Below are 21,084 nucleotides of genomic sequence, written 5' to 3' on the forward strand. Positions count from 1 at the left end.
ATAAGCCAAAACATGTACCTGCCACAGCCTGGACCTGGGATTTCATAGACATATCCTTGTCCAGTTTTACCCCTAGATTCTTGACCATAGTGGCTAAGGTGGTGGGGGGAGACCTGTTCAACGGCCACCATTCACGCCACTCGTCCCCAGGATTGTAACCGAAGAAAATAATTTCTGATTTCTCCGAGTTGCAAATGAGTTGATTCTGTTTAAACCACTCAAATATTGCAGACAGAGATTAATCTCGCTCCCGTTGAGGGCCTCATCCATACCACACGTGAACAACAATTGTGTATCATCGGCGTAAGAGAGGATTTTGGCGCCTAAATGTTCAGCCAATGGGGCCATAAACACATTAAACAGGGTAGGACTTAAAATAGATCCCTGAGGGACGCCTACATTCATTGGCGAAATGGGAGCCGCGAAAGGAGGGGACCAGACTGTTTGCTGTCGATTCTCCAGGTAAGATCTGAACCACTGCAGGACCGTGCCCCCAATACCACATCCTTGGAGTCTACCCAAAAGAAGTTCATGGGGAACGGTATCGAAGGCTGCGGACAGGTCAAGCAGTATCAAGACTGCCTTCCCACCTTTGTCCAGTGTGGTCTTTATGGATTCGGATATTTCCAAGAGGGCTGTTTCTGTACTAAAATTGGCACGGAAACCAGATTGGCTTGAATGTAAAACACCGTTGGTTTCAACAAACTCCCCAACGACCTGATTTAAAAATTTCTCCAAAGCATACAAAAATAAAATAACATACATCAAATAATATCTCTCCCCAAAACATTAAGTAAAAGTTTCCCAAATCTGACGGCTGAGTGCCCCCGATGTAGAGATGGGGAGACAGACTTTCTATATGTGGTGTGGTACTGTCTGGTCATAGCCTCCTATTGGACTGCAATCTTAGATAAGATGGAAAAGGCCACAGGATGGAAAGTTCCCAAAGAACTGAGGACAGGGATGTTGGAACCATTACGTACTCCCCAAAACAAAAAGTTAAGTAGGAGACTAGTAATGCTGGGACTCGTATTGGAAAAACAAATCACAATATCTTGGAAGAGCTCCAACTCACCCCTTATAAAGATGTGGTTGACTGATCTGTGTGAGTGGGCGACAGCAGAAGCTATACGTATGAAAAGGGTCACGCATGACGAAAAGCTAGAAGATGACCTAAGTGCACAGACAGCAATGCTAGCAGACATTAAGGATATGCAAATCAGCAATAACACCTGCCAAGAATACCCCATAATATTAACATCACATAAATAGGTGAGGAAACCAGGAAACAGAACTAAGATAGAAAACAGGTGACATTACAGGGTTCTAAACAAGACCCTAGAAGTGCTGAGACTGGAGGTCTACGGGACTGAATGGGGTGGGGGGGGGGGGGATAGGACTTAGTTAAGAAAAAGAAAATGTTGAAGTTGATTATAGCTATAAAATGAGCTAAACACCGGAACACACTTAGGAAATGTTGAATTGCAAGACACTCAGATATGCAGTATGTATAGAAAGCTGCTGTAATCCTAGAATTATGCAAGGACTAGATAATGGTCCTCGTTTGTACAAAATGCAAATAGATATATATTACAAAAAAAAGGAAACTACATGTCTCCTTATAGGGTCACTGAAGCCTTGGTGACTTGCTAGATCCTCATAATGTAATATGGGGGGTAAATATCCAATAGCATGTTGACAGTTACAATGCCTATATTGTACTGGGTGGTAAAGGAACGCAAACAATATTGATTTTTAAGAAGTCAGCAGGCTTTCTTCATTTTTATTGATCATACAAAAGAGGATCCAGACATACCATCCAGCGGGCCACACAGTAAAGTGTTGCAAAAAATATTGTTTTTTGAAACTTTAAGCAGAAAATGACTTTGTAAACAAGGCTTGCCAATATAACCAGTATCATTTTCTTGCAGGGTTGAAGAAAAAAATGAAAATTTCAAAAGTGGAAAAGGAGCAGTGGAAGAAAGTGAAGAGGACCCTTCTGTTGCTAATGCTTGGAATTTGCTCCATTCCAATATGACCGGGAACCTTAGAAAAAAAGTATTGATTGCAAACCCCTAGACAGCAATAATGGGGTTGCTTTCTTTGGCACAGAGCCAAACGGCAATTAATTGGGGTTGCCAGTGGTAGTAAGTACTCATTGGCTTACTCTGCGGTACTTGTAGTATTTCCTTGCTACTATCATTGGCACAGAGCCAAACATGGCAATCAATTGGGGTTGCCAGTGGTAGTAAGTACTCATTGGCTTGCTCTTCGGTACTCGTAGTATTTCCCTCGCTACCCACGGACAGTGAGGTCATGACAGCAGTAGGTTTTACTCCTTATAAGGGGCCGAGGCTGGGCCAATGGTCACCAGCATATACAATGCTAAAACATTAAATGCTTTATTTCTGATATACAGCTTTTCAAAAAGATTTATGAAAAGTAAAACAACATTTTGCAATGCTAATTATCAATATAGTATTGCTGTATAATCATTGCAGAGACTAAAACCAAGTATGTGCTCGTCAGCGTTGGTATCTTTCTTCTAAATTGTATTTTACTCATGTAACCACACAATGAATAGATTTTTGAAAATCAAGCTCATTTTTGAATTTTTCAATAATTGTTAGAAATTTGCTTGCAATTCAATGGAGGAGTTTTGAGCTTCATATTTAATGGCGTGCTTTGCTACTATGGAGGAGACATCGTGCCGCCACTGGCAATGTTAGAAGCATTTGTTTTGTAGAATTTTGTCTCTACATTTATATAGTGGTCATTTATTCCTGAGCTGAAGTGTGACAAGGAACCTAACTTTCAATGGTGCAATTCAACTGTATTGAATTTGTTTTTAGAAGTACAACATTGGGCTAATAAAGAAATATGATTCTTCATAATACTTGGCAGTATTTTAAAAGAATACATGTGTTTGTTTTTGTGCTGCTTGGCTCACATTTATGTGCTTAGATAATAAGGCAAGTCATTTAATCTGGATAAAAAAGGGATGGCTCCATGACGTCCTGATTAAAGGATGCGAGTAAAAGAAGGTTTGACATTGCCATTCATAGGGTGAGTTCCATAGAGTGCACTATTTAAGTAGCCACACCCACTAAGTTGTTGCCTTCATTACCCTGGCAGGCAGAGATAAACAAACAAACAGATTCACAAAATTATTTCTGCACACAAATGAGACTTGATGTGAGCGGTATCCGACAGGTATTTTGGGTTCTCTCTAAGCTTTGTTTTTTCATCCAAATACACCATACATATATTTGTAGATTTATATAGAGCAGCTTATCACTCGTGAGGCTATCCAAGCGTTACCCATGGGCATGGGGAGATTAAGCGATTTGCCCAGAATCACAAGATGTGGAGCAGACGCAGAGACTCCGAAACCCGTGCACCTGTGTCGGCCACTCTGGCCGCTGCCCGACACCTTGATATACACCGAAAACGAGCCAAGACTTTTGGCTTAGTTAACGGTTGTTAGCTGTTTAAGATAAATGAGTAACAACAAAGCTTTTATCGTAAATAATTAATATAGAAAATATTTCATTTCTGAAACTGTGAGAATTAAGCATTACTGAGGCCTGTGGAAGAGGTATTGGTCTTCCGAGTGTCTCAATCTCTATTATTATGCTCACTCTGTTAGACATGCAAGCAATTTTCTCTCCACATCTTATCCTCCTGCATATCTTACACCTCATATCCTGTGTTTTCAGGTCCCTCTTTTCACATTCTACTGAATGACCTTCACATATCCCCTTAAATTCACCACCCCCAAACACACAACACACCCCCTCACCTGTGAAGCTTCTTCACATACATTTCCACAAACAATTGCAACTAGAATATGTAACTTTTCTTCTGTGCACTCTGAAGAGGGGCCAATGATTGGCGGACCAGGTATGCTGAACACTTTTTTGACTCACTGGCAGACACTGAGAAAGTTACAGTGCCTTCAGCCTCCCCTCCAAAGCGGTCAATCGCGGCCAGTTATAAATACCTGGAGGTGCCCCTGTCCAAAATATGCACTATAAAAATGTTAATATGCTACACGAAAAAATACAGAAACACAACATCCTGAAAACACTTTAAGGGAATGCAAGATTCAGTAAAACGTGAAACACAAACAGGAGGTAAACAGGGGGAGAAGGATTATCGTATCGTTTTTTACATTATTTGTTCAGGTAACAATCAGTGTTATTTCTCATTAAGCGCAAGGATATAAATAGTAGGCCAGGTGGTCTGTTAATTATTACCCGGTCTGAGATCCGGCCCACTTAATGGATTGCCCCGACTGGTCACTGGAGCAGACAAACAAAAGCAAACAGGTACATCAGTAAGTCACCCTTGACAGGCCTGTGGTAGCACAGTTTGAGCAGCTAGCCTGTAGATTATGGAAAAGGTGAATGAGTGAATTATCTACTACAGCCCATTCATTAAAAAAAAAAAATACAGAACTTCAAAAGCCATGCCAAGGATTGATAACAAGATAGAGATTTAAGGTTATATGTATGAAAGTTAGAAATAGCGATTTCCAAATTACGATTTTTTGCGAATCACAAATCGGAAGTTGCTATTCCTCGTGTATGAAACTCTTCTGAATTTAATTTGCAATTCATAGTGGGGCGCAAATAGACCTACCTCATGAATACTAATGAAGTATGTCGCAATTTGTGACCCCTTAAGATTGGTTGCCATCACATGGAAGGTGGCTTGTTGGTGTCAGCAGACCACCACGTCTGTGATTGGTTTTAAATACAGCAATCTGTTTCTTTTTTTAATTTTTTTAATGTTTTTTGTGTTCTCCAAACACAGCCCATTTTCCTGAAAGGAAATGTGATGCGTTTACAATAAAGAATATGAAACTTTAAAGTTTCAAATTTTAAGAGTAGACAATGTTACTAGGATCACTACCTACTCCTAAAACTATTTTTACAACCATTCTCAAAGGTGAAGGGGTCCATTGGGGGACCCCTTCCTATTTGCGAATGGGTTGCCACCAACTTTTAACTGGCCGTAAATTACTAATATTTTGCAACCGTATTTCGGTTGTAAAACATTTGTACATACCATTCCAATTCGGTATTAGGAAGGGATGTCCTCAACACGCCTCTTCCAAATACTGAATCGCAAAACCCAATTTGCGATTCGGTAACAAGTTACAGAATTGCAAATTGGGCTTTGTACATCACAAAAAGCATTTTTGCATTCGCAAATAGCCCACATTGGGCCGTATGCAAACACAAAAATGCTTTGTACATTTAGTTCTTAATGAGAAATAACTAGCAAAAATTATTAAAGATAATAAAGTCAACTCTAGTCATTGTTGAACCTACATTCATAGTTGTGCCCAGAAAACTATGCTCGACGAAGAACAATCTTCAGTGGTGAAGTACAACAGGATTGGGTATTGGGTTAAATCAGTATAAAAATCTACCTTGTTGTGTTCAATTGGTGCAGTGGTAAATGTGCCCCGCAAGTCAAGGTGGGTGGGTGAGATGAGATGTATATGCAGTCACTGTTTTGCCTTCTTGAGCATAGAATTCCCATACAGGCAGTGAAGGTGGTTAAAGCTGGCTATTCAAGCCAAAGCACTGAATGTCAACTATCGCTGAGCTTGGAGTTATGGTCAGTAGAGGCTCCTGGAGAGAGTGCTGCCGGGCGGTAATGCAGGGAGAGGGAGGGGCAGGGTGGGGGTAGTGAACTCCAGATGATGGCCGTACGGAGGTAAGTATACAAATATACAGCACGCGCAACGAAATAAGTTTTATTTATTTGTATACTTATCGCCGTACAGCCATCATCTGGACTACACTACCCACCACTCTGCCCTTCCCCCACCCGGCAGCACTTCCTCCAGGAGCCGCTACTGGCATTGGTGCAAATCTGAGAGGGAAGCTTGTAATCTCAGAGATGCCCTGAGGTGGGTTGCAGACACCATTCATAGACATGGTGTCAAACTCTGACACAGTAGCATTCCTTTTGGTTTCAAAGTGTTTCTGTGTCCTTGCAGAACATCAGGTGAGTCTCAGGTGTGCACACGTCTCTTGGTAGGCATTTGTACGGGATCTCCAGATATCACTCAAACTGCTGAGTTGCTTCCCGCACTCACAAGTCTGCAAGAGGAGAGCCTACGATGAGAGGTATGGCTTCACTTGCTGTTGCATTTATTGTTTCTTCTCCCAGACAGAAATTTGAAGTCACTTTCTGCACCCCTAGCTGGAAAATAAGTACATATACTACTCTCTTATAGCGCCTAAACTGAGAAAGGTTTTTTCATTCAAGCTGTAACATAAGTATGTGGTCTATCTCTTACCAATTGTCTCTATTCTTGAAATAGTTATTAATGGCATAATGAGGTTATATTTTTAGAAATTATGGCTGCTACACGGGTTTCTATCACTATCATTCCGATGTCAGAATGTGCAGCATTTTCAATGGAAAAGTCAATTTATCCTATTTCTCAAAATAAATACATTACTTTCTAGAACATTTTTAGTCCCACATTAAATTTAAAATATGTTGGACTGGCGGATTTTGTATCCTTCAGTCTAATCTGTGAAATTCTAGTAGGTTAGCCCCCCCCCCCCTAATACTATGCATGATGCACTGAAAAATGGAAGATGCACCATTCGAAAGAAGTTACCCTAAAGAAGTTGTGCAGAACATGAAGATCTGTCCAGCGTAGTAGGTGAGAGCCACAACATGATGTTTCCTATGACTAATCAGAGTGCGGTCTGGAAAATGGGCCTTTCCCACAGTTATCATTCATGAAGGACGACCCACAAATGTAGTGCCGTAAATGGAGGAAAGTGAATGATGCACACATTTTTTCCAGGTTGTGTGGAAGGAGGAATTATTTTTATGGTAAAATGATTCCATGAGAAACAAATAATTTGTTTTAGAAATATCCTAAAACTCCTGCAGTTAGGAGGAGCTGCATTCATAGGGAAACTGTGGTGCGCCTTGAAACCAAATTTGATCAGAAGAGAGAAAAACACGCTAGCGGGATGAATTTGTCTTTTTAGTCAACATTAACATATGAATCGTTATTGGACAAGATGATCATTTATTTAATACATCAGTCAAAATGTTACATCTACACACCACCTTTTATGATTGCGATAAAATCTACATATTCCTTATATATACAAAGACAATTTATTGAGTGAATGAGTGTGTGTTTGGTGTCGAGGTGGTGGTGGTTTAAATTCCACAAGAACACCTTGCGCTGTGTTTGCATTCATGTTTTTGGGCACAAACCCAAAGCAAAGTGCTAGTAAATCTGGGCTCACATATTTAGTTTATGTATGTGTCAGTCTAGGAGGAACCAGAGGCATAACGCACACTGATGGAGCCCCCTGTAAAATATGAGTGGCCCCCTCAGCATTATGTACCTCACAGATATTAATTGTGTTTGTGTTCATTAGGGGCTCCCTGAAAGTTTGGGGTTCCCATTGCACTGCAGGCACTTCAAGAGTCAAGGCAATAAACCTTTAAAGGGCATTTAAGACTTTTCCAAACTACTGTGATATCACAATCTCTGCCACCTACAGAGCATGCTATCTAAACATCAATTGGCTTGAACAGTTCGATTGAGCATATTCATGAGAAAGACACTACCATTCTTCGGCTCTGTTCTAATATATTGAATGATTTCCTGCAGTAGAAGAGACACCTTTTCCCTCATTCCATCGTTTGGAGGCCACACTTCCATTTGAGCGGCCTGCATAGCTTTTTAACCACAGTCTACAGTGATCCAATGGAAGGTCATCCTTTAATAGTAAGCAACGCGTAACAAAGGGCAAATGCAGCGTCTTGGGTCACCATTAACCCATTTGAGTCTACAATTTTTTTTGACATCTCCAAGGAAGATGTGGATCAAGTGGTAAAAAATCATAATTAGGGTGCAAAATGTTGTATCAAGGAACTCGAGTGACCCAAAAAGAGACTCTGTACCTTTGTCTGCATCTTCTATAAAAGGAGCAATACAACTTTTGGGGACAAGAAATAGCTCAATCGCCATTATGACAAACCTTCCTCATTTGAGAGTCTGTTAAATCACGAGTATAGTCCATGCCAAAGAAGGCATCCTCTCTATCCACAGATGACTGCATTAATAGTCATAGCAAAAACCAAAGGAAATGATGGACGGAGTGTTGAACAATGCAAGCACTCACCCCCAGTCAACTGATCTGGGTTTAATCCATCACCATTCTTTAGCCCACTCTGCCACCCCAGTTCAGACATGGCCATATGCAAATCAGTCTGACCCTGTGCCTCATGGGAACAGTCCAGCCCGAACTGCCAAACCATGTCTTCCCTGGACCGGAAACAAGCTTCCTAGGACCGGTTTCTGGCATTTCAGCCGTCTTCAGCCAGGCTTGCTTGAATCCAGTGGCAAAGTGAGCAAGGGACTCACGTCTGAGCATACCCTGCCAACTTATGGCGAACAAAGCAAAAACCAAAGGAAATGATGGACGGAGTGTTGAACATTGCAAGCACTCACCCCCAGTCAACTGATCTGGGTTTAATCCATCACCATTCTTTAGCCCACTCTGCCACCCCAGTTCAGACATGGCCATATGCAAATCAGTCTGACCCTGTGCCTCATGGGAACAGTCCAGCCCGAACTGCCAAACCATGTCTTCCCTGGACCGGAAACAAGCTTCCTAGGACCGGTTTCTGGCATTTCAGCCGTCTTCAGCCAGGCCTGCTTGAATCCAGTGGCAAAGTGAGCAAGGGACTCACGTCTGAGCATACCCTGCCAACTTATGGCGAACAAAGCAAAAACCAAAGGAAATGATGGACGGAGTGTTGAACATTGCAAGCACTCACCCCCAGTCAACTGATCTGGGTTTAATCCATCACCGTTCTTTAGCCCACTCTGCCACCCCAGTTCAGACATGGCCATATGCAAATCAGTCTGACCCTGTACCTAATAGTCATGCCTGATACTGACAGACAAACACCAAAGGATGCCGGAACCCATTTAAGAAGGGAGTTGCATTAAAATGCGACATAGTAGTACCTTGCACTTAAGGGAAGCACTTTATGCTTAGATGTGCTCGTTGTGAAAGGGCAAAATGCTGCCAGTAACTACGCCATGCGGTAGGCTGCAGTGGGGGGGTAGGATGGGGCACACAAATGACAACTAAAGACCAATGGATGAAAAGGGCAGGCACAAAGTCCCTATAACAGAAGGTGAGTGGCCGAAAGGTATTGGAGCGCTTTACATGAACACCAGTTACGTTAGAAAAGGACACAAACTTTTTGGGTAGGCATGGGGAGGTTAAGTGATTTGCCCAGAATCATAGGATGTGGAGACAACCCAGAGGCTCGAACCTTAGTTTCCCAGCTTCAAAGTTGGCAGTCTAGTCATGAGACCACATCCTCTCCCCTTACAGCAGTTAGCACTTCAGTGGTGGAGCTGCACTGGTCATGTGACTTTAGAAGTCTGAATTGTACCAATGCATGCAGAGTCGGGCTTTCTTATCTGTGAGAAACAGTTTCACTCACAGGGTTGTGGATGCATTTCAAGGATCTCCTGGTCAGACAATGCTCTCCCCCTGCGCAGCTCCAACGTTAAGGTTCTGCACACAGCACCAGCTTGAGCCCATCAGATAAGTGTTTGAGGCCCTCCTGCCTGCGCCTCATCCCTGGTGGTCTAGTGATAGAGCAACCCTGCTCTTCTGCTGTCAGCTCTGTTCTGTGTCACTCTTTTCGTGTTTGCATTTTTGACTCTCTCTCTGCCTTTTTTCCCCCTCTACTGTGCCCCGGTTTCTTTGCTTTGACTCACTTTTTTGCTTCTTTCTCTCTGCCTTCTTGCTCTATTGTGCCTTTTTGTTTGCCTTTTCCTCCCGTTTCTGACTTTCTCTCCCTTTATTTCTCCATTGTGCCCGTTTCTTTGCCTTTTCCTCTCGTTTTTGCCTCGCTCTGCTTGCTCTCCTCTATTGTGCCACTTTGCTTGGCCTGTTTTGCTTTGTCTCTATTTTTCTCTTGCCCTCCCTGCTCCCCCTTCCCGTGCTCTCCACCGCTGCTGCCTCCTCCACCCCAGCATGTTGTTCCAGTCTCCCAGCTGCGCACCCTCCTCAGACTAGTACTTAATTGCAGCAGCGCTCATCGAGCGTGCCAAAGGCAAGTCCGTTTGTGACCCCACCGCGACCAGCGCCACTGGTCCACCAACCCCCACCGCTATGACCCCGGCATTCTCCACGCACACAAACAACTGGACTGCACCCTCCTCAACATACGCTCCCTGTACAGACACGCTGTAGAAATCTGAGACCTCCTCAACATCCACACGCCTGACATCGCCTTCCTTACAGACACCTGGACCAGCAGCAGGTCCGCACCAGACATCGCAACCGCCATCCCAGGCGGATATAAGACCCAGATAAAAGACAGCCCCAACTGCCCAGGAGAAGGCCTCACCACCGTCCACAAAAGCTCCATCCGATTGACAACCACCAACTCGGACGCCCTCCCTCCCATGGGGCACATCCACTTCCCAACCCAACCCAACTTCTCGCCCAACCCCGAACAACGCTCAGCGGAACACACCTACAGACCGCCTGGATCCCGCATCTCCTTCACTAACTTATTTACCAACTACATCACACCCCACGCCCTCTCCTCTACGGACTATATACTACTCTGAGACATTAACTTCCATCTGGAAAACCTAAGCGATACTAACACCAACACCCTCCTGGAGAACCTCACCATTATAGGACTGAAACAGCTCGTCTCCAGCCCCACTCACACAACAGGACACAAACTCAAACCCGTCTTTGCCAGAGTAAACATTTGCTTCAGCCACACCACGGAACTGCTGTGGACCCACTACCACAGAATACATTTCTCCTTTACAAAACCCACCGCACCCAAGCCCACTCGCCACCTCCGACGAAGAAGCTGGAACAAAGTCTCCGAAGAACTCCTCACCTCTGCTCTCTTTGCACTCCACCCCCTGCTACAACAGATGCCAACCCAGTGGCAAACAACCTCCACCAATGGATCGCCAACAGCACCAACACTCTCACACCCCACCCCCCCCCCCCCATCAGAACACCATAGGACGACAAAAGAAAGGTAACTGGTTCACCATGGAACTCCGAGAATCCAATCGCTCCTGCCGACGACTGGAGAGGACTTGGAGAAACAGCAGAACCCCAGAAGCATGTGCCAGCAAAAAAACAGCCATCACAGTACACCACCAACTCATCAAATCAACTAATAAAAACTTCATCCGTTTATGCGGCACCATCCCTCTTACCGATGGCCCTTTCTTACACCGCGGGCCTCCGCCTGACGCTTCCGGCGGGCTCACTCGTTCTAGAAGGAGACTTTAATGCTGTTTACGTGCCCCATCTGGACTCAACAGGACCGATCTCCCTTGCCCGAGCCGCTCGCGCGAAGCAGCTGTCGAACTGGGCTGAATTTCAAGACCTGTGTGATGTCTGGTGGATTTGGCACCCACAGGCTTGCCAGTACACCCACACGTCGGCGGCACACCACTCCCACGCCCAGATCGATCTCATCTTCGTTCCGTCTACCGAATGCGCGGGGGTGCAGGATGCACGCATCCTCCCGAGAGGCCTCTCGGACCACTCGCCGGGGCTCCTTGCTCTTGGCCCACCTCCTCTTTCTGCCCGCCCGATATGGCGTCTGAACGCTTGGTTCCTTCACGACAAAGCTTTTCGGAAAGTGGTCGGTGGCGAGATAGCTGATTATTATTCTCACAAAGCGGGCTCCGTCTCCTCCTCTGCCATCCTTTGGGAGGCCGGCAAGGCGACTATTAGGGGGGCTGCAAAGGGGCATGTGCAACAGCAGAGACGTAGACAAACCCAGCAACTCGCAGCTTGCGAAGCTCAAGCTTTGGAGCTAGAGCGAAACCAGGGGGCGTTGGGAGACGCCACCCGGGCGCGCCGCCTGGCCTTTCTGCAGGAGGAGATCCGCCTACACTCTCTGGAGGCGGCGAAGACTCGGTGGCCCGGGTCTACGGATGGGGAGATAAGAATGGTACACTCCTCCACCGGCTGGCCACTTACCCCCCAGCGGGCAGGATCATTCCTGCCATCAAAGATTCCGCAGGTGGGACCCATACGGTCTCGGTGGCAATGGCCCAAACCTTTGCTGATTATTATTCCCAGTTATACCGAACCCGGGCGTCCGAGATCCCCCTTGCGGAGTTGCTGGGGGCGAATGGGGCGGTGCTCGGGCAGCTGGGACAGGAGGCATGTGAGACCCTCGACTTGCCCATTACGCTGCAGGAAATTGAGGAGGCGATTAGCCACCTGGCGCCCGGGAAGACCCCGGGACCAGATGGGTTCCCACAGGAATACTATGCTCACCATCGTGAGACCCTGGCCCGAGGCTTCGGGACCTGTTTGCAGAAGTGGTGGAGAGGGGCTCGTTCCTGCCTGAAACAGACACAGCTACCATAGTTGTCCTTCCCAAGATGCAGCCCCCATCACAGTCCTGCTCCGACTACCGGCCGATATCCCTTATTAATACCGAGCTCAAGATCTATGCCACGGTTCTCGCGCAGCAGTTACGCCCGTCTCTTACCTCCCTGGACCAATGTGGATTTATGCTGGACCGGGGGACCAGACACTGCCTGCGGCGCTTGCACCTCGCCCTGGCACACCGAGGGCGCCTTTCCCCCTATCTGGCCCTTCTGCTGGTCGACTTTGAAAAAGCCTTCGATTCAGTGGGGTGGGCCTACTTGGGTGATATCTTGGAGCGTATGGGCTTCGGTCCCCAGTTCCGCGCTATGGTCGGTGTCCTGTATGCGAGCCCACGTGCCCGTGTGGTGGTCAATGGGGCTCTATCCCGCCCGTTTCCCATAGGTCGGGGGATGAGACAGGGCTGTCTGCTCTCGCCCCTCCTGTTCGCTCTGGCCATGGAGCCCCTGGCTGTGCTGATCCGGTCGGATCCCACTCTCCGCGGGTGGGATTGGCCAGGTATGATCCCTGACAAAATTGCCCTATACGCGGACGACGTCCTTCTATACCTTTCTGATCCGGCGATCTCGGGGCCCCGGGTCCGCCTGATTCTCCGCCGGTTTGGCCAAGCGTCGGGTCTTCATTTGAACCCTAAGAAATCCGTGCTGGTCCCGCTGCACCCATCGAGGGAGTGTTTCGACTGGCAATCTGACATCCCCCTCCGGAGGCTCTCATTTAAATACCTGGGGATCTGGGTCACCCTCCTTCCGGAACTCTGTTGGGCCCTCAACGTGGCCCCTGTGGTCAACAAGACCAGATCAGATATGATTAGATGGCAGTCGCTCCCGTTGAACCCGTTTGGGGAGGGTCACCCTCTATAAGATGATGATCCTCCCCAAGTTCCTATACATGTTACAAAATACTCTGTGCCCCTTCCCACGCCCGTGGTTCCGGGAACTGGATAAGATGGCGACTACATTTCTTTGGGGCGGCGGCAGACCCCGGTTGGCCTTAGATCGCTGCCGGGTCCCCTCGTTCGACGGAGGCCTGAGCATGACTAATCTTTATCTGTATTATTTGGCCACCCAGCTGCTGGTGATTCATGACTGGTTCTCGACCAGGTGGGACGATCCGGCCTATAGACTCAAGGTGCAACTTACCGGGTTCTCATCTATCCAGAACATGCTCTATGGGGCGACGGTTTCCCGGTCGCTCCCAGATGTTGTGCGGGCCCCCTTTCTGGCATGGCGCGCCGCCTTGCGGCATACCCACTGGTCAGGAACGAAAACATTGCTCACACCACATTGGCACGGGACTTGGCTGCGGGAGGTGGCGGAACTTGAAGGATTTCAACAGTGGGATCTTCTAGGGATCTCCAGCTTGGGTGAGCCACGTGTTCCTTCCATGAGCTTCAGACCCGCTTCTCTTTACAGTCTTCGCAATTTTATAAGTATCTTCAGCTGCGTCATGCGGTTCAGGCCCATGTCCCTCTGGATTCCAGATTGCCTGCCCATAGCCCGCCCGAGGCTCAGGTGATGTTGGGGTGTCTGGGGAAGGGGGGGGGGAATATCCCGCATCTATAAATCCCTGATCAACAATACCCCGGTAGATTGGAGCAGACTAAAACAGCGATGGGAGACCTGGGTGGGTCCCCTGAATGATGCTGACTGGAGGGACGCCCTTATGGCACCCAGATCGCTTACCACTTCTGCTAGGCTGCGGCTCATCCAACTTTACTACCTCCACGCCGCTTATCTGACTCCGGACCGCTTATATCGTGCAGGCCTCCGCCTGGACGCTTCATGTGCTCGCTGTGGGGTAGATCAGGCAGACTTCTTCCACATGGTATGGTCTTGTTCCCGCCTGGAGAGTTATTGGACCACGATTGAAACTGAGTTAACTGAAGTCCTGGGATGGGAGGTCCCCCATGACCCTAGAATGGCTGTGCTGGGCATAACGGAGGGGCTAGACAGGTCCCGTAATGACAAGTACTTTCTAACTACTGCCCTAATGGTGGCCAAAAGGGATATCGCGGCCGTGTGGAAACAGCCGGACCCGCCCAGGGCTGCTACCTGGAGAAGAGGTGTGGACTGGTGTGCCGCTCAGGAGCGGTCGTTGTACGCTGCCCGGGGCTGCCCCAAAAAAATTCTGTAAAATATGGGGGAAATGGCTTAGGGGCCTGTTTTAAGGGGCGGGGGGTGCGGGGGACTGGGGAGGAGGGGTGGGTCTTGCAATTGCTTGTCAATGCTTCCATGATTGGTTTCATTGATGCCAAGTTCATCGAACTGTTTTAGGTCATCCTTGATTATGCTTTCTATAAAGAAATAAAAATTTGCTTATCAGAAAAAAACTTCATCCAAGACAGATTCCTCGCCAGCGACCAGAACTTCAAGGAACTTTTCGCCATCATTCAGGATTGCACCAAACCCAACAGCGAAACAACCAACATCCATCCCTCCCAACACCTGTGCAACAAACTAAGTTCCTTCTTCCACCTCAAGACGCTCTACAAATTAGACACCCAAGACCATGGCACCGCCTCAAGTCCCACCCTTAACGATGCCACCCAACAGACCCTTCTCACCTGGACTCATCACCAGCTTTCGACACCATCTCCCACCGCACACTAGACAGCAGGCTCCACAACACATGCATCCAAGGAAAGGCCTTAGACTGGATACCCCTCTTCCTATCAGGCAGAACACAGAGCATAAGACTCCAGCTCTTCCTCTCGGAACTGACAGAGATCAGATGGGGAGTACCCCAAGGATCCTCCCTCAGACCCACATTCAACATCTACATGGCCCTCCTGGCAAACATTGTCAGAAACCACGGTCTCAACATAGTCTCCTACACCAATGACACCTCGCTCATCCTCTCCCTCACCAAGGAACCCGATATCACCAAGCACAACTTCCAAGAAGGGATGAAAGCCTTCGCGACCTGGATGACCAACAGCTGCCTGAAGCTCAAATCTGAGGAAACTTTCCTCATCCGTGGCTCCACCCCTTCCACATGGAACAACACTCTTGGCCACACACCCTCGGAAACCCTCTCACCCCAACCGACGACGCACGTAACCTTGGCATCACACTAGACTCCTCACTCACCATGAACCTCCAGATCAACGCCGTATCATTCACAACCGTCCTCATACTCCACAAGATGTTCAAGTGGATACATCCCCCCCCCCCCCCGACTCCAGGAAAACCACCACGCACCCATCGCAAGCAGACTGGACTAGGGCAACACCCTCTACACCAGAATCAACAAGAACCTCCTCCGCAGACACCAGACCATCCAGAACGCTGCAGCCAGACTTACCCTTGATATCACATGTCATGGTTCATCACCTTCCTGCTTTCTGTCTATACTATGTGCATGGATTCCTTGTCATGCATTACACAACTGATATGCTAAAGATTGTATTATTATTTCTCAAACAAATTATGCTTTTGCTCCCTGGTATGTAACACGTTAAGTCCATCTTGCACGAGCATTTAGTTTTGTAGCATAGTGTATTATTTGTCTTATTATCCTTTGTTTTTATGAATATATTTTGGAGTGTTCCAGAAGAGTATTCTGGAAAGTTCTAGTGGAGTCCTGAAGAATCCCCATCGTGTTGGGTGTGGTCTTAGCCTATAAAAGAAGACTGCAGCTGTGAAAGGGTGCTAGTTATTGAGGAACTTCCCGGAGGCTGGTGCATTGACTTAGGACAGCAGCTGTTTTTCCTACTTGCTGGTGCTTTCCTTTGTGCCGACTTCCTGAAGTGAAGAGTTAATTGCTGGCTTCCTGAAGTGAAGAGTTAATTGTGGTAGCTCTGAAAAAAAGGTATTTCGAGAAATACAATGTTTTAAGCACATTCTGAAGGTGATGATTATCACAGTCTTTGATGGTTTTAGTTCAACAGTGCTTTATTAAGGTTAAAGACCTTTCGAGAGATACAATGTGTTAAGCACAATCTGAGGGTGATAATTCTCCGTTAAACATTCAAAGACTGAAAATTATCAGTTTACAAAAATCCAGTGAATAAGTAATTTTGCAAGTTGATGGGAGTGTTCTAATCTCCAAAGACATTTATCTAAATCAGCGAACATTTTTAATTTAACAAAAGACAGTTTACAGACTTTGAGACTAACTCTCAAAACTGAAAGCTACAGTGGATTAATAGCTACATTGAGAGTTCAAGGCTAACATTTTATTTACAGGCAAGGACAATGGTATAAATACAAATTAGAGCACAAGTCATTACCATCAATATCGTAGAAGGATTTAATTTGCCTGCTGTCTCGTTCCAGGTCTCCCTCCCCAATTACCCTCCCCCCCCCCCTCCCCATTTGGCCACCCCGATCTTCTGTTTTTAAATATATATACAGAATTGGTGCTGTCAGAAGGAGGGCATATTGGGAGAACTGTTCCTGAGGAATCAGACCTTGACAAAACATGACAACTTCACTCAAAACCTCAACGACCTCCACTGGCTCACAGTCTAAATGAAGAGCCTTCAAGCTACTTACACACGCCTACAAAACCTCAACAGTCTCCTTCTACGCCCCAAATAGAAACCTTCGCTCAGCCGACCTCGCCTTAGCCACCGTCCCTCGCTTCTACAACCCTAGAGCTGGTGAAAGATCCTTCTCCTACCGCTCATTCAAGACCTGGAACAAACTTCCCCTTCACCTCTGACGGAGCCAAACACTGCATCAGTTCAGAATGGACCCAAGGACCTGGCTCTTTGATTGACCCTCAAAAAGCTGCCCCCCAACTCCCCAGCGACTAGAGACCCTCGTGGGTGTGCCGTGCGCTCTACAAAACCCGATTGATTGATTTTAGTGGTGTTGACAAAGTAAGCATTCTACTACCTGAAGAACAAGTTACTTACCTTCGGTAACGATATATCTGTAAGAAACATTAGTTAGATTCCTCACCTTAGAATATCCCCAGGCGTCAGGCTGGATCCGGAAAGATTTTGTGTCAGCAATACCCTTGCACGCCGCTAGGCGTAGTCTGCAGCTCCGCGTCCGTCATCAGCGTTGTGTGCCGGAATGACGGAGTACTTAGACTCCGCCCTCGCACGCTGACGTCAGTTCTTGTACATAGCTTTCCGCACCAGGAACACAGAGCCATGCAAGAGACCGACACTGGTGGCAAAAAAGTCTAGGGCCCTGAAAGGGATGACCTCAACCCTAGATATCGGTTTGCAGAACGGGGAGGATGGGTGGGTCAGTGAGGAATCTAACTAACTAATGTTTTACAGATATCGTTACCGAAGGTAAGTAACTTGTTCATCTGAAAGAAACACGTTAGTTAGATTCTTCACCCCAGTAATACCAACCCCGTTGGTGGGTCTGCGAACCAAGATCACACCAGAAAGTCCTGGAGAACAGAACAGCCAAAGAAGCAGTCTCTCCGGACTTGGCTGTCCAGGCAATAATGTTTGACAAACGTGTGCAGCGAGGCCCACGTTGCTGCCTGACTGATGTCCTGCAAGGAGACTCCCCGGCCCAGGGCAGTGGTCGCCGCTGTGGCCCGAGTGGAATGGGCCCTCAGCCCTACAGGAGGTTCCTTTTTAGCTAAGGAGTAACAGGCCTTGATACACAAAACGACCCACCGAGAGATGGTGCGCTTGTGCACCGCCCGCCCCTTCTTAGCGCCCACGTAGCCGACAAAGAGTTGGTCGTCCACCTGGAACTGCTTGGTGCGGTCCAGATAGAAGGACAGCACCCGTTTTGGGTCCAGACTGTGGAGCCTCTCTTCCTCTTTCGAGGGATGCGGAGGCATAAAGAAGGTGGGCAGCGTAACAGACAGTCCGATGTGAAAGGCAGTCACTACCTCAGGAAGAAAGGAAGGACGAGTCCCGAGAACAACTTTGTCCGGATGGACAGACAGGAAAGGAGGCTTAGAAGAAAGAGCCTGGAGCTCACTCACCCTCCTAGCAGAGGTGATGGCAACCAGGAAGGCAGTCTTAAGCGTCAGACGAAGAGGACAATTATGAAGAGGCTCAAAGGGAGCACACATCAGATACGTCAATACCAGATTCAAATCCCACTGAGGCATTACGAAAGGGACAGGAGGAAACATGTGAGTAATGCCATTGAAAAAGCGAGAAACGGGGGATTTGAAAAGAGAAGGCTGATCAGGAAGCCGTAGAAAAGCAGAGATAGCTGAAAGATAACCTTTAAGGGTGCCCAGAGCAGAGCCCTGCTGGGCCAAGGAAAGAAGGAAGAGGAGAACCTCAGAAAGAGGGGCGGAAGGGGATCCACAGCCTTTGCTGTGCACCATGCCACAAATTTGTTCCACCTGCAGGCGTATACCGATTTTGTGGAGGGACGCCTGGCTGCCAGAATCACATCACAGACTTCAGGAGGCAAGTCAAATGGCATCAAATGTCGCAGCTCAATCTCCACGCATGGAGGTGGAGACGGGATAGGTTCAGGTGGAGGACCATCCCCTGCTGCTGCAACAGAAGGTCCTCCTGAAGAGGCAGTCGTAGTGGGGGATTGATCGACAGACTGAGTAGCTCGGGATATCAGTACCTTCGTGCCCAAACCGGAGCCACCAAGATCACTTGGGCCCAGTCGTCCCTGATCTTCTTCAGCACTCTGGGCAGAAGTGGCATAGGCGGAAAGGCGTACAACAGACCGCAACTCCACTCGTGACGAAAGGTGTCACCGAGCGAGTGCCGCCTTGGAAACTCCAACGCGCAGAACTGCTGACTATGCGCGCTCTCTTCGATGGCGAATAGATCTAACCAAGGCTCTCCCCACTGCTGAAAGAGGCCTTACGCCACGTTCGAGTTTAGGCGCCATTCGTGATCCATCATGCACCGGCAGCTGAGTTAGTCTGCTCTGGCGTTCAGAGAGCCCGCCAGATGTTGAACCACCAGGGTGATGCCCTGATGTTCCAGCCATGTCCAGAGGCGCAGAGCCTCCGGACAAAGGGTCCACGACCCCACCCCGCCCTGTTTGTTGCAATACCACATGGCAGTGGTGTTGTCCGTGAACACCTGCACCACACTTCCCCAGACAGAGGGAAGGAATGCCTTCAGTGCAAGTTGGATCGCCCTCAGCTCCAGAAGGTTGATATGGAGTCGGGACTCCGCTGGAGACCAGAGGCCTCTGATCTCCACCTCTCCCATGTGGCCCTCCCCCTCCCAGGAGGGACGCATCCGTCACCACTACGTGCTCCGGTTGGGGTAGGGAGAGGGATCTCCCGCTGACCCAATCGCGGTCCATGAGCCGCCACTGCAACTGTCTTGCAGTGCCCTCCGAGATCAGGACGTGGTCGGACAGGTTGCCTCGATGCTGGGCCCACTGAAACTTCAGGTCCCACTGAAACTTCAGGTCCCACTGCAGAGCCCGCATACGCCATCTGGCATGCTGCACTAATAGGATGCAGGAGGCCATCAGACCCAGAAGCCGCAGCACCAACCTGACCAAAACCCGGGATAGAGGCCGAAAGATGGGAATCAGAGCCTGAATATCCCAGACCCGCTGTTCCGGAGTATAAGACTGGAACTGCGCCGAGTCCAGAAATGCTCCGATGAAGAGGAGCTTCAGGGAGGACTCAGATGCAGCTTCGGCACATTGATGGAGAACTCCAGCAAATGCAGGAGGTCAGCCGTAGTCTGGAGGTGGGAGACGACTGCCTGGGGCAAGCCCGCCTTCAACAACCAGTCGTCGAGATAGGGGAAGACTGGAACCCTTAATCTGCGCAGATGAGCTGCGACCACGGCCATCACTTTCGTGAACACCAGAGGGGCACTGGTGAGGCCGAAGGGGAGCACGGTAAACTGAAAGTGCTCCTGGCCCACCGTGAACCGCAGGTAACACCGGTGGACCGGCAGGACGGGGATGTGGAAATAAGCGTCCTGCAAGTCCAAGCTACCATCCAGTCTCCAGGGTCTAGGGCAGCCAGAACCTGAGCTAAAGTGAGCATCTTGAACTTCTTGCGGAGGAAGGCGTTGACGCTACTGAGTTTCAAGATAGGGCATAGGCCCCCTTTGCCCTTCTTGGGAACCAGAAAGTAGTGGGAATAACAACCCCGACCTACTTCTGGGCCAGGAAAGCATTCGACGGCCTCCTTGGCCAAGACGGCCGTAACTTCCTCCTGTAGAAGGTTCAAGTGATCCCGCGACATGCGGTGGTACTGCGGTGGCATGGCTGGAGGGGTCGCCTCGAAGGGGAGGGAGTAGCCCCTTCGGACGATTTGCAGCACCCACCTGTCCGATGTGATGGAACGCCAGTGGAGCACGTGATGGCGAACTCTGCCTCCCACTGGCATGGAATGGGCCTGAAAGCACAGACTAGGAGGGCTTTGAGGGGGATGCTGCCAGGGGTAGATGTGGACTGACCAGCACGATGTCCCCGTGTACCGTCTCGGCAGAGTCCGCGACCGCGTGGAGGTTGGTTCTGCGGCCTGTGGCTAGGGGGATGTGAGGGGGCGCCCCTTCCTTGACCACGAAAGGGGCAAAAAGCGGAAGTTTGCGGGCACAGGGCCGAGAGGCCCAAGGACTTGGCCGTAGCCGGGGAGTCCTTAAAGCGCGCCAGCACACTATCCGCCTTGTCACCAAAAACTCGAAGGGCATGTCCATGAGGGTGCTCTGGGCATCCCCTGAAAAACAGGTGGACCG

The 21,084-nt window shown here is 48.4% G+C and overlaps 1 protein-coding gene across 3 annotated transcripts in view; it reads left to right on the forward strand.

Moving 5' to 3' along the window:
• Positions 1-2,905, forward strand: part of LOC146785834 (transient receptor potential cation channel subfamily V member 6-like) — a 318,210-nt gene extending 315,305 nt beyond the window's left edge. For all 3 annotated transcript variants that reach the window (XM_085635167.1, XM_085635169.1, XM_085635168.1), the window contains one exon: positions 1,932-2,905. In XM_085635167.1, coding sequence (XP_085491293.1) covers positions 1,932-2,079 — 148 coding nt within the window. In that variant the 3' untranslated portion in view covers positions 2,080-2,905. The remainder of the gene's footprint in view (positions 1-1,931) is intronic.
• Positions 2,906-21,084: the final 18,179 nt, after the last annotated feature.

The sequence above is a fragment of the Triturus cristatus genome, chromosome 11 (assembly GCF_964204655.1).
Source record: "Triturus cristatus chromosome 11, aTriCri1.1, whole genome shotgun sequence".
In the NCBI taxonomy this organism is placed as follows: domain Eukaryota; kingdom Metazoa; phylum Chordata; class Amphibia; order Caudata; family Salamandridae; genus Triturus; species Triturus cristatus.